Below are 14,627 nucleotides of genomic sequence, written 5' to 3'. Positions count from 1 at the left end.
TTACTATCTATGTGAAAACAATCTATTTCCATCACGTTCTACTCCCGGCGACGCTTTTGCTAAGCAGAGTCAGGCAGTGAGCCCTGATAGAACTCGGTTCTTTCCAAGTAGTGATGATTGTGAGTCTGCTTGTTTAATATTTGATTTTTAATTGAATCATCATGACATACATGGTTACAAAGTTGTTCATGATTGAGTTCTAGTCATACAGTGTTCCAACACCTGTCCCTTTGTCACTGCACATTTCTCTCCACCAATGCCCCCAGTTTCCCTCCCACCCACTTCCCCACCCCACTCCTGTAGCCTGCCTCTACTTCTCTCTCTCTCTCTCTCTCTCTCTCTCTCTCTCTCTCTCGTTTTGCCTTTAAGCACTGTGGTTTTTTACTTCTGTTACTGAAGAAGTATCACACATGCTACCTTACATTCTTTCAGCACTCAGTTCTTGTCCTGAGTGATTATTTTCAACTATCATTGTCATAATGGTCCCTTCTCTGTCCTAACTGCCCTCTCCGTCCTACTTTGTTGCAAGCTTCCTACCATAGGCCCTTTGGGTATTATTCACATACTATGTTGTTGTTGTCTTTAATATCCCACAAATGAGTGCAATCTTTCTATCTTTTCTCCTCTCCCTCTGACTTATTTCGCTCAGCATGATATTCTCCGTGTCCATCCATGTATAAGCAAATTTCATGACTTCATTTTTCCTAATAGCTGCATAGTGTTCCATTGTGTAGGTGTACTATAGTTTCTTTATCCATTCACCTGTTCTTGGGCACTTGGGTTGTTTCCAGGTTCTGGCTAGTGTAAATAGTGCTGCAATGAACATAGGACTGCAGATGCCTTTTTTTTTTTTTGCATTGTGTTTTTGGTCTCCTAGGGTATAGTTTGAGGAGTGCTTTTGCTGGGTAGATCAATTTCTAGCTTTTTGAGGAATATACATAATTGTTTTACAGAAAGACTAGATCAATTGGTATTCCTACCAAGAGTGAATGGAAGTCCCTTTCTCTCTGCATCCATGCCAGCACTGGTTGTTCTTTTTGATGTTTGCCAGTCTCTGTGGTGTGAGATATCTCATTGTTATTTTGATTTGTGCCTCCTAATAATAATTAGTGATTTAGAGCACTTTTAAAAAATATCTCGGGGCTGGAGAAATAACACAGTGGGTAGGGCATTTGCTTGCACGCGGCCGACCCGGGTTCGATTCCCAGCATCCCATATGGTCCCCTGAGCACTGCCAGGGGGTAATTCCTGAGTGCAGAGCCAGGAGTAACCCCTGTGCATTGCCAGGTGTGACCCAAAAAGAAAAAAAAAACTAAAAAATATCTCTTTGGCCTTTGTGTTTGTTCTTCGAGGAAGTTTCTGTTCCTTGCTTCACCTCTTTTTTTTTTTTTAATGGGGTTGTCTGTATGTATTTTTTTTCTTCTTCTTTTTTTTTTTTTTTATTGAATCACCAAGTGGAGGGTTACAAAGTTCTCAGGATTATGTCAGTTATACAATATTCAAACACCCCTCCCTTCACCAGTGCCCATCTTCCACCCCCAACCCCCCCAGTATATCTGCTGCCCCCTCCCACCTCCCTAGTCCCCACCCTTGTACGTGATAAGTTTCACTTCATTTGCGCTTATCTCGATTACATTCCATGTTTCAACACACAACTCACTACCGTTGCTGGGGTTTCCCCCCAAAAAGAAAAAGACAGTCCTATTGCCAATGAGGCATTTGATAATTCTCCATTACTAAGCATATAGAGATATTAAGTCCTGCTGTTTGTTACATAACTTTTCTTTTTCCCCCTTGCCCCGAGCCACCGAGTTCACGCCTGTTTAGTAATCGCCACGCTGTCTGACAAAGGGAAAAAAAACCGAAGAGGATGGTTATTTCCCGTCATCAGCCAGCGTGGGGCTCTGGCTTAGTTGATAGTCTAGTAGAGTGTCTGCAAGCCGTTTCTGGAACCAAAGCTCTTGCGCTGATATCGGCTCCGGCTCGAGATACCACCAACGTCCCGCTGGTCCATGTACCTAATTTTTCCCCTTATTTCCCATTCCCACGCCACCAGGTCTGTTTGCTTAATGGACATCACACTATGTTTGACACCACGCCACGTTTCTTCCCGAGAAAGAAGGATATTTCTTCTCAGCCGGCGTGGGGATATAGCTTAGTTCAGTCTAGAGAGATGGTTACCATTTTGATTGCCTTCAATATTTCAACAAAATACTTACTATTCTTGTTAGGATCACCCACAAAAGTCCGACCCATTAAGAAGGAACCATTACATACTGCTGATACTAAGATGACATTAGGTCGCGCGGCCGCTGCCGCGGCCGCGCGGTTCTGGGTTTCTGTCTAAAGTCCAGGGAAAAAGTTGAAGGAGAGAGAGAGAGATTTCCGCACGGGGGACCTGGCGGAAACTCTCAAGTCACATACTGCAGGTTGCTGGTGGGCTGCCGGTGTCCCAAGCAGCTCCATCCTCTTCGTCAGTCATTCTGGGGGTGCGGGCGCGGAGAAATGGGAAAGCCCACGTGGCTGCACTCTCTTTAAGTGTCCGATGTGGGCGGAGACCGGTACTTCCCCGCCCTCGATCCCCCGCCAGCCGCGCCGCGCACTTGGGTGCGTCTCTCCATTTTGTGCTCAGAAGTGGGGTAGATGCTGTGCTGTGCCCAGAGGTTGAGGGGAAGAGAGATAGATTAAAGAGAAAAAAAAAGAGAGAAAAACGCCAGGCCCCCGCTCGGGGGACCTGGCGGAAACTCTCAAGTCACATACTGCAGGTTGCTGGTGGGCTGCCGGTGTCCCAAGCAGCTCCATCCTCTTCGTCAGTCATTCTGGGGGTGCGGGCGCGGAGAAATGGTCTTTTTTTTTTCCTTTAACTGTCTTTACCTCGGAGCTGGCAGAACGTGGTCATGAACTTGCTGGTGAGGGACTTGAGCTCATTGTTGGCCAGTGTGATGAGGTGGATCTGCTCGGTGACATTCCGCAGGACCTTGTAGATGCCGATGGGGAAGGAGACCAGCTTGCACTCGGCCAGGTCCAGGGTGTCCGAGCCGCTCTCCACTGTCTCGTTGACCTTCCTCGCAACTCTGGCCACTGCCTCGCCCATCTTCTTCAGCATGCAGACGTGGGTATCCTGTTGCCAGCCACCAGGCTGGACTGCTGCTCATACAGGCACGGCGACAATGCCTCCTAGCGCCCTGCGCGGCGCAGTCCCGCTCCCGCAGCCATGTCTGTATGTATTTTTTTCTTGAAAAGTTCTCCTGGTGACATACATATCTTGGATATTGATGAATGTTGGGTCAATATTTTTTCCCTTTCTGTGGGTTGTCCTTGTAGTCTGATCATCATTTCCTTCGAAATGCAGAAGCTTTTTAGTTTATTATAGCCCTATTTGTTTATCTTTGCTTTCATTTGCTTGGTCAGTGATGTTTTATCCTTGAAGTACTCTTAGCTTCAAGTCCTGGAGAGTTCTGCCTAGATTTCTCTCTATGTACCTTATGAATTAAAGTCTGATATCAAGGTCTTTAATCCATTTTGATTTGATATTTGTGTATGGTTTTAGAGGTCATTATTTTTTTTTATTACATTTAGCTGACCAATTTTACCAACACCACTTGTTGAAAAGGCTTCCTTGGTCCACTTCATATTTTTTTTTGCTCCTTTATCCAAGATTAACTGATCATATACTTGAGAGTCTGTATCAGATTATTCAGGCCTATTCCACTGATCTGAGGATCTGTCTTTATTCTAATATCATGCTATTTAAAAAAATTTTTTTAATTTACTTTTTGGGTCACACCTGGCAATGCACAGGGGTTACTCCTGGTTCTTCACTCAGGGATTACTCCTGGTGGTGCTCAGGGGACCATATGGGATGCTGGGAATCAAACCCTGGTCAGTCCCGTGCAAGACAAACACCCTGCCCGCTGTGCTATGGCTCTAGCCCCACCATGCTGTTTTAATTACTACTGCTTTGTAGTACAGTTTGAAATTGGGGAAGATGATGCTTCCCATCTCTCCCATCTTCTTTTTCCCATGCACTGTGTTAGCTAATGGGGGCAGTTTATTGTTCCAAATGAGTTTCAGGAGCATTGAGGTATTTCTTTTAAAAAATGTGTATCCTTATAAGGACTGCATTGAATCTGTACAATATTTTGGGGAATTCTGTCATTTTAATTTATATTAATCATACCTATCCATGAGCAGGGGATGTGTTTCCATTTCCTCATGTCCTCTTTTATTTCTTAAAGTAGTGTTTTATAACTTTCTTTGTATAGGTCTTTCACTGGTTTAGTTAAGCTGATTCTAGGCACTTGACTTTCTGAAGCACAATTATGAACAAGACTGTTTTTTAATATCTCTTTATTCTTTTTCATTATTTGTATATAAGAAAGCCATGGGCTTCTGTGTATTAATTTCATAGCCTATTACTTTACTATACAAATCTATTGTATTTGTATATGGGAAAGCCACGGGCTTCTGTGTATTAATTTCATAGCCTGCCACTTTATTATACAAATCTATTGTTTCTAGGAGCTTTTTTGGTAAAGTCTTTAGGATTTTCTAGTAATAATAGAACTTGACTTATTTATTTTCTATCTGATGCCTTATGTCTATCTATATCTATATCTATGCATGTATATATTTCCTAATTGCTATGGAAAGTACTTCCAGCACTATGTTGGAGTGGTGAGAGTGGCCAACTTTGTCTTGTGCCTAATTTTAAAGGGAAGTTTTTTGTTTTATTCTCATTGAGTATAATATTTGCTGTGGGATTGTGATAAATAGTTTGGGCATTATTAAGCAAAGTCCCTCCAATCCCCGTTTTTTGAAAGTTTTTATCATAATTGGGTGCTGAATCTTGTCAAATGCTTTCTTTGCATCTATTGATATGATAATATGGTTTTAATTTGTTTATTGATATGTTATGTTGATTGACTTGCAAATGTTAAACCATCCTTGCATTCCCAGGATGAATCTTAGTTGGTTATGGTGTATAATCTTTTTGATGAATCGTTGGAATCTATTTGCTGTATTTTATTAAAGATCTTTACATCTGTGTTCATCAAGTATATTGAACTGTAATTCTCTTTTATTTTGTGGTTTCTCTGTCTGAATTTGGCATCAGGGTGATATTTGCTTCATAAAAACTGTTTGGGAGTGTTTCTGTTTCTTCAGTTTTCTGGAAGAGCCTGAAAAAGATTGGCAGCAGGACCGTTAAAGGTTTGAAAGAATTCACTAGTGAATTCATTTGGATCTGGACTTTTGTTTTTGAGAAAAATTTTGATAACTATTTCAATTTTCTTGATAGTGGTAGGTCTGTTCAGATATTACAAATCATCTTGGTTCAGCCTCAGGAGGTTCTCATAGTCCAGGAATTAATTTATTTCTTCAAAGTTCTCTTGTTTTATGACATAAAGCTGCTCAAAGTAATCTCGCATGATCCTTTGAATTTCTGTGGTGTCTGTTGTGATGTTCCCTCTTTCATTTTTGATGCAGTTTTTTAGTGTTCTCTCTCTCTCTCTCTCTCTCTCTCTCTCGTTCATTGAGTCTTGCTATCAATCTTGTTTAATTTTTCCAAAGAAACAGCTCTTGGTTTCATTAACTTTTTGGATTGTATTTTGAAATTACAATTCATTAATTTCCACTCTAAGTTTTCTTTCTCCTGCCTGCTTTGGGCTCCTTTAAAAATTATTTATTTTAGAATATTTTTATTGAATCACAGTGGATACACAATTACAAGGTTGGTCATAATTGGGTTTTAGTTATATAATGTTTCAACACCCATTCCTTCACTAGTGTACATTTCCCACCACCAATGCCCCAGTTCCCTTCACCACCCTCCCCTTGCTGGGCTCTGTTTTTGTGGTCTTTTTCCAGTTTATTAAATTGTGTGGTCAGGTTACTTATGTGGGCCCTTTCTTCCTTTCTGATGAATGCCTGCATAGTGATGAGTTTCTTAACACCACTTTTTGCTGTATCCCACAAGTTCTGGTAGGTAGTGTGGTCATTCTTGTTTGTTTCCATGAATCTTTTAATTTCCTCTTTGACTTCCTCCCTGACCCACTGGCTGTTCAGCAATGAATCATTTTATTTCCAGGCGTTTGAGTTGTTTTTCCATTTCTGTTTGTGATTAACTTCTACTTTCAGTGCATCATGGGTGGTCTTTGGTAGTTGATATGATTTCAATACTCTTGACTTGGTGGAGGTATGTGGTCTATTTTGAAGAATATCCCACGTGCATTGGAGAAGAATGTGTATTTAGCTTTTTGAGGATGAAAGGTCCTTAATATATTTACTAGTCCTTTCCCATTTCTTCCCTCAGATAAAATATTATTTACTTCCTTAATTTTTCTGCCTGCAGTATTCTATCTCTATGGTTTTCGTTACTCTGATTAAAATGTGTCTTGGAGTATGTTTATTTGGATTTCTTTTAGCTGGTACCCTTCAGACCCCCTGGATCAGTGTGCATGCACATTTAAGCTCTGGGAACTTCACAAGAATGATGTCCTTGACTCTTGATTCTTATTAAGTTGTCTGCCAGCTCTTTGGGACCCAGGTATTTCTTATGTTGTTCCTCTTCAATTCATTCAAAAGGCTCTCTTGTCATCTCCTGTTTCATTCTGAGGTTTTCCCATCTTCTGCTTTTGTCTGGAGATTTTCTGCACCTCATCTTAGAGCTCACTGATTCTGTCCTCAGTAGCTGTTACTCTGCTGCTAAGGCCTGCTGGTTAGTTTTTTTTTTTATTTCACTTACCAAAGTTTTCAGATCTATAATTTCTGTTTTTAGTTTCCTCATTTATGCTTGTGTTTTATTGGCAGTCTGTTTCATTGTTTCTTTGAGCTCCTTATACCTCAACAATTCCTCTCTAACTTTCTTATCAGAGAGATTATATAGTTTGTTATTACTAGTTAAGTCTTCAGGGCTAGCATCTTCACTCATTAAGGCTGGTGCTGCTTTGCCATTATTACCTTTGCAGTTTGGAATTGTTTCTTGTGTGTTGTTGTGTGGTTAGGTGCCTATAGTCAGGATGTCTTTGTATGTTTATGGTGCATTATGGAGAGGTGAAGAAATGCATGTGCTCTTTACAGTGGTGAAGATTCCTGGCCTGATTTTAAGTCGTTGGTGAGCAGGTCCAGAGAGTGTTGGAGAGAGTATCAAAGAGAATAAGGAGAGAGTGACTCTTAGTTTTTGATAGCATCTTCTCACAAGTAAGAATGGTAGCAATCACTGTATCACTGTATCACTGTCTTGCCGTTGCTTATCAATTTGCTCTAGCGAGCACCAGTAACGTCTCTATTGTGAGACTTGTTGTTACTGTTTTTGGCATATAGAATACACCATGGGGAGCTTACTAGGCTCTGCCATGTGGGCAGGATACTCTTGGTAGCTTGCTGGGCTCTCCAAGACTATTTTGAAGTCTCTGCCTGCAGAGGACAGAGGAATCGAAGCCAGGTAGGCCATGTGCAAGGCAAACACCCTACTCGCTGTGCTAGTCATACGTTATATGCAAAAACTGTCTCCTTCCTTAGAGCAGAAGATTTGGTAAAGTCTCAAACCAGAGATTACAACTTTATGATAACGATGATAGTGTTTTGTAAACGTGCCTGGGTCATCATACTAATAGTTCTTAATATTTTCATAATATTGTTGTGCTTACAGAGGGCTGTGTGACTGTACAGCAACCTGTGAATAAGGGTGCCTTTAGCTTCATTTTGAAAATGAGAATCTTTGCCCACTCAGGCTAGTTATCTATATCACTAGATCCAAAACAACTTCTACCAGACCTTTCAATTCCATTTTCATTGATTTTTTTAAGAATATGAAAGCATGTTCTTTATTATATGAAGTACCTCTCATATCTACAAATTTCAGCCTGAGGAGAAAAGAGCAGAGGAAGATATTTTGGCGCTATTTTACATATCAAAGGCTTTGATTCTTCTCATTTAAGATCAGAAGTTTAGCTGCCCAAATTAAATGCAAACTTCTAGTACTTGTAATAAGTAATATATTTCTTTTATTTTAATCCCTGTGGAATTTGTGGTTTGCTTCACCCAGTCAACTAATTGATGAAATGAAATCACAGCCCATCCTTGAGAGAAATTATAGCAAGGTCTCCTCTCTGAAAAAAAGACAGTATTTCTTAGAACTTTCCATTTTCCTTCTCAAAATATCATCGGCCCTTGGTGCCAGAGAGTTTGCCCTTTCTGAATTAGGAAAGAAATGCAAATAGCTTCTTCATTTACTCAAAATCACTTGTCCCCTGTCTTCAGCTTGTTTTTGCATTCACAACACAATGATCCCGAACACCTTAGCAAGCAAAATATTGGGGAGAAGTGACTGGTGTAAGGTGCAAAGGAAGCAAGGGAGAAACGAGGCCACCGTGTGGGCCTGAATGAACAGCTACCTCTTTTCTTGACAGTGTAGCTCAGGGGCCAGAGTGTTAGTACAGTGGGTTGTGAAAACACACAAAAAAGAAGGGAGAGGGAGAGAGGGGCCACACCGCACTGGGCATAGGGCAGTGGAGCTCTATCTCTCCCGCCGCCTGCGTTCGGTAGTCTCACGTAGTCTCACGACGCTTCCCCCACCCTGGGGAGGTGTGATGACTAGGCAGGTGAAGGAAGGAACGAGGGCCAGGCTGGTTGGTCTTAGTTGCAGTTTATTCCATTCCCATCTCCATTCTCCTCTGATTCTCTTCCTGCTTCTTCCTCCCCCATGCTACTTATTCTCCTTCTCCTCTGCATTTGATTTTGATCTAGCTTCTCCAGATCTAGCACTGGGATTGGCCCCCCGCCCACTCTTACAGCCTAGTTAAATCCCCAAGAATGAGGGGTTGGGGCTAACACATAGGTGTGGTCACAATCAATAGGGGTAAAGTTCTTTCCCTCAGGGCATGCTTCTTCTAGGACAGATTCTCTTTCAGCAGGACACCCACCCAAGAGCGGAATCCCATGGGTGTGTTCTCCTCTCCTTGTCCAACTAACATATAAGCATTCATAATATCAATCATTTTGTATGGACACAGCAAGAGATGCATTAAACTTATAGAATAGCTCTCCTGGGGTCATCTTGATCTCAGACTACAGTGCTCAGGCCAGATTTTGTCTTTCCTATCCCTAGCAGGGTCCCAGTCTCGTCGGTGCTTTTGGATCATGACAAGACATGTCCATGACCAAGCTCTTAACATATAGTTAAGCATTAGGCACTTTGTCCAGGCCCATCTTGATGCCAGGGTAGCACATAACTCACCGCTTGCCCTGGGTCCGTCTCGTCCCTCGTTGGGACCCTGCTTTTGGGGGTGCTAGGAAGTAAGGGAAGCTGAGGCTTAAGTTGAGAAAGCAGATGCCCGGGAGTGAATAATATTTGAAGCCAATTAAATCCCATGTTACCAAAGCATATTAACAACTGTCTTTCTTTGTCCATACAAAAAGGACATTGCTCTAAAGTAAACTATTCAAAAGACATAAGGAGAGGAGAAAAGGCAATATTAACTTAGAATACAAATTCAATGTCCTAGAATGGTCTGACCTTACAAATTAACAGAGTCTGATTAGGGGAAAAGCTGATTAACTGGTTGGGGAAGAGAGCATAGAAGTGGTTACAGATAAACAAATGAATGGGGGTGACTCGGGAGCACTTTGATGGGTGTGACCCGATATAGCTAAGCTCCTTGTGGCAAGGAGAACAGGACATACCAATGTTGTCTTAAAATGTTTAGAGATTATTACCAGATAAGCCCAAACTCTGTGGCAAGGAAGAAAGGACAAACCAATGATATCCTACAGTGGGTAGTGCATTTGCCTTCCATGTGGCTGTCCTGGTATCCCATGTGATCCCCTGAGCACTGCTGGGGGTAACTCCTGACTGAAGTAACCCCTGAGTATCTCCAGATGTGGTCCCCAAACAAAACAAAAACAAAAAAGAAAGTGTAAGGTTGTAAATTCAACCCACTTGCACCAAGTGTGACCCTGACAGTGTTGTTTGTGCCGCCAGGCGATTCTGCTGTCTGTGATCCCAGGTGGCAATGCAGTCAGGTTTACGTGAGCATCATGACAAAGGCAACCCTTGGCGGCATGTGTATTAGTGTCATTACTTGGGAATGTACCACAGCAGAGGGAGTGCCGGCCTCGGCGTGCAGCTCAGCTGAAAGTGCCAGCACTGAAGCTTCATGTTGGAGTAGTAGAACCTGATGATATTGATCATCAAAGTAACAATAAGGGAAAAGGGAAATAAAGGAAAGAGACAAAGGAATGAGGCCTTGTGTCGTAAGATGACCTTGATGAAGAAATCTCATTGGAGAAGGCTAGCAAGATGCTGTGTAGCATCTGATGATAAGTATCTATTAAGGAAACTAGATCTAAAGCTTGAAAATCTTTGTAAAATTGAGAGGACCACTGATAGCTCAGTGGCAAAGCACCTGCCTTGCAAACCTAAGGCCGAAAGTTTGACCCTGGGCCTCACCCCATGTGTTCCAAACATGATCAGGTGACACAGCCCATTTGGGATCCTACCTCCATCCTTGTGTGATCCCAAGTGCACTATAACCAAATGTGTGGGAGCATCACAGCTAGAATGTGAAAGCATGACAATGCAGAGTGTGTGGAATCCATTTATCACAACTGAAAGGTAAGGGAAGGAGAATAAAAAATACAACTAACTTTCCTTCAAAACAGAACAGAACATGAATGAGCTAGAAACACAGGTACTGAGGCAAATATTTTGTTGAAATTAGTATTCACCATTTGAAAGTATAGCCTGAGTCTGTATTATGGTTGTCAGTAGTTTTGACCTGACTTCTTTACCCAAATAATCTGAGATTGTTAAGGCAACTTTAAATAGGTTTTCAAGGTGTCTTTCATACAGTAGAGTCTGATTTCTTAAAGACCTCAAGGTTGTAAAGTATATATGTGTGTGCTTGAGTGTGTATGTGCGTGTGCATGCGTGTTCATGTTCATGTGAAAGACAGAGAGGGAGAGAGACCAAGAGGTGGGCACGTTTATATTGAAAGAGGGGGTGGGTGCTTGAAAATGACTAGAAAGGACTCATCAAGGGAATGTGCAAGAAAGTTGGTAAATCCTAGAGAGCATTTAACTTCTAAAAAGCTAAAAACATCAGATTAACTAAAGAAAAGTACCTGGATAAATTTACTTTGTGTTCTCAGATAACACCTTCCCAGGGGTTCTCTCTGTAAGGATGTGTTAATGTGCAGAGAATGAGTGAGGCCCCAGTGGATAGGATTACATGTTATTCTGTGCCTATGAAAGGACCATCTTCTAAGGTTAGTATTGCAAATGGGTTTTACTGTCAACTGAAGGGGGAGAGGAAGGTGAAGGCTCTGAACAGCATGGTATCTGGCATTGCCTGATTTCAGCAGCACAGCCTGCTAACGTCTTGCTTTGACATGCGCTCTTCTGATGCTTTCGAATCAGATGCTAAGTGATAACAAGTACTACAAAAGCAATTAGGGAAAAGAAACATATAAAGTTAGTCATAAACAACTTTACAAGTCAATATTTATTGGTTTTCTGGACATGTTGGTGTTGAAAAAAGGTAAAGAGACAGGTATTTTGTGAAAGTTGATGAAATATCTACCAGTTCAGTGATAGGATAGAGAAGTAAATGAATGAACAATTTGAAGTATTTGAAGACTTTTAGAATTTATGAAGGAGATCTCATTAGCAGAAACTTGAATATATCTTCACATGACTAAAAGGCTATATGCTTCTGAAGTATCAATTTATTCCTTCTAGGAAAATATAATTAAATTATGGTGGGCCCTTTGTGAATGTCATCAATTCTCTTTGCCCTACTCTCAATAATTCAATGAAATTCAATTCACCTTTATTGTATAACTCATGTTATATATCTAGTTAAGTACTAGAATTTTGTGGGGAAGATAGAAATGATTAAAATACAGAATCTTTTTTTATTGAATCACCATTAAATACACAGTCACAAAGTTGTTTATGATTGGTTTTTAGTAATACAATGTTCTAATACATTTGTACATTTCCCACCACCAGTACACCAATATCCCCAGTTTCCCTCAGGCACCCCAAACCCCCAGCCTGCCTCTATGGCAGGCACTCTTCTCTCTCTCTCTCTCTCTGTCTCTCTCTCTTTCTAGTTATCATATATAACCCCTTACCTACTTTTCAATTTTTGTCCAGAGCTATCATTTCCAACTATTATTGTCATAGTGGTCCCTTCTTAAAGAAAGATTCAGTAAGTAAAATATTTGGGTCCTGAGAAATCTAACTCTTGAACCAAAAAAAAAATCCAGTCAATGATTTGAGAGCACAATTATACATCAGATTCTGTGTAGCCCGTGCAGAGCATAATCCTAAGGCCCTGAATCGAGGACTCAGGCTGCTTTCATGGTTATACCATGTACATTCATGATTTGCAATATTTTTGCTTTGGTGTGTTGTGCGTAGAGGCTTGGACTATATTTAGCAATGCTGAGGGATTACTTCTGGCTGTGCTCAAGGAATTACTTCTGAGAGTGCTCAGGGGACTGTATGCAATGCCAGGGATTGAACTAGGGTCAGACACATGAGCCTTCCTACTATCCTTGTTGCCACTTTATTAATGGGAACTTGGACTGAAATCTTCAAATGTCTCTGCCTAGGAGCTTATTGAGGGGAATGGGGAAATATGATGACACTTTTCCCCACTTTGACCCAGTACTCAGTACTATTGTTCTAGCTTTTACCCTCCTCACATGCAACTTCCTCACTCCCATTCTAGTCATAAACTAGAGGAGTCTTTTGTTTGCCATCCTCAACAGTGAGACAAACAATACCGGCCCCCCCCCGCCCCCCCGCCCCCACCCCACGTCTGACTGAATCATTGCTCATTGGGTGGGGGAAAGGAACAAAAGGACAGGTTGCTGCTTTCTTTGGTGTTAGTCTCTTGCTTATGCTATCCAAGTAAGCGCTGACAACTTTCCCTGTTGCTTGCAATTTGCTTGTTGATGTCGGTGTGTACCACGAGTGTCTCTCACTTAGATGTGGGATGTGGCTTAACACAGATTAAAGCACTTGGCATCAATGTATTAATCAACTGCTCTGACACGTGACATCCTGGCTTTCATTCCGCTTAGCTGATTTCCTCACAGCACTGGTCCTAGATCCAAAATTCTTAGCTGAATAAGTTCATGAAAGCTATTTAATTTTTCCAAGCTTCAGTATTCCTTCTTTAAGTTGAACATAATATTGAAATAGCATCTATTACAATGGGTTGTTGGGAAGAATTCTTGAAACGGTGCATGTGGTTTTCATATTTGTTTTTAATAAATAATTGGCTATGAGTATTGATAACAATATTAACACCTTTGAGAAAGATTGAGACATGAACATTCATCCAACAGATCTGCAATACTTACACTGTATGGGGTCCTGGTTGTAAAGAGATAAGATATTCTATGTCCACTTGGCTTTCCAAGAGACTTGGAGTTTTGAGAGATGACAGCTGTACCATCAGACACAACTGAAGGGGAGGCACATACAAGCTGATATGGGAGTTTGGGACTAAAGGCAGTCCTTGGGGAAGAGTTTTTTGACTGAAAGAAATAGAACCTCAACTAAAACCATCTTAAATAGTTTGAAATGTTCTTAGTGCATGCAACGGAGAGTTGAGGCTTTCAGCTTCCCAGTACTATTCAGGACTGAGATTCTTTTCACCTTTCTCTTCCAACAGTGTTGCCTTCATTTTCACACTGTTAGAAGTGAGACACAGTACCTAAGAACAGTTATGTATAGTAATGTATAGAAGAGACAGCATTATTTTATTTTATTTTTGTGTGTGTGTGTGAGGGGGTGACATCCAATGCTACACAGGATTTTCTTCCTGGGTCTGCACTCAGCAACCTCTCCTGGCTGTCTGGGGCACCTTATGAGATGCCTGGGTTGAGTCTGGGTTGGCTGCACGCCAACCAAGCAAGTGGCTTACCCGCTGTTATCTCTTTGGTCTCGAGAAGGCATTCTCTTCTATTTCCCTTCCCAGGAGTGAAGAAACATTCAGAAGAATGTCCATCACCCACCTCCTTTCACCTCATAGGCCAGGTGTGTATAATGTGCCCATTCTGGACAAATCACTGCTAAGAAGAATGAGATTAGCATAAGAGGCTAGGATGAGAACGTAGTCTAGCAGCACACAGGTGCACCGGACAGGATAGTAATCTCAGTCAAATCAAGGTTATTTGAAATGGGGAAAAGTTGCCATGTTCTGGTAGTGATATCCTATAGGATGTCTTAATAGCTCCTGACAAAATAGAACAATCTTCACACTGTTTTCCTATATGAACACTTTTTTGTAAGCATGTTCAGCAGTTCTTCATAACAGACAATACAAAATATACTATTTCGGTTGTGTTTTGGGACAGGGCTTGGGGCTTGGGATGGAAACATCCCGAATTTGGTGGTGGGAAGGTGTAATGGTGGTGGGATTGGTGTTTGAATATTGAATACAATCAAACATTGTGAGCTAACTTATAAAATTAAAAAATTTTTTAAAAAGTAATATGGAGTTCATGCCCAATGCAATCAGTGTAATCAATGGCTGAATATATAGCAGTGCTCCTACATTAAAAAAAATTTCCATGTCCACACAGGCTCCCAAATGTGCATGAGAAAGT

At 41.3% G+C, this 14,627-nt stretch overlaps 1 protein-coding gene across 1 annotated transcript; it reads right to left on the bottom strand.

The window, feature by feature from the left end:
• Positions 1-2,860: 2,860 nt before the first annotated feature.
• LOC129405056 (leucine-rich repeat-containing protein 20-like) lies at positions 2,861-3,205 on the bottom strand. The gene has a single exon (XM_055140019.1). The coding sequence runs from the start codon at positions 3,104-3,106 to the stop codon at positions 2,861-2,863; it is 246 nt and encodes an 81-aa protein (XP_054995994.1). The 5' UTR covers positions 3,107-3,205.
• Positions 3,206-14,627: the final 11,422 nt, after the last annotated feature.

Source organism: Sorex araneus, chromosome 5, assembly GCF_027595985.1.
Source record: "Sorex araneus isolate mSorAra2 chromosome 5, mSorAra2.pri, whole genome shotgun sequence".
NCBI classification, from domain to species: Eukaryota; Metazoa; Chordata; class Mammalia; order Eulipotyphla; family Soricidae; genus Sorex; species Sorex araneus.
This window is presented reverse-complemented; position numbering and strand designations above follow the sequence as displayed.

Bases quoted from the DNA above. Each gene is read 5' to 3' on its own strand.
- LOC129405056 (XM_055140019.1), bottom strand. From the start codon at position 3,106: ATGCTGAAGAAGATGGGCGAGGCAGTGGCCAGAGTTGCGAGGAAGGTC.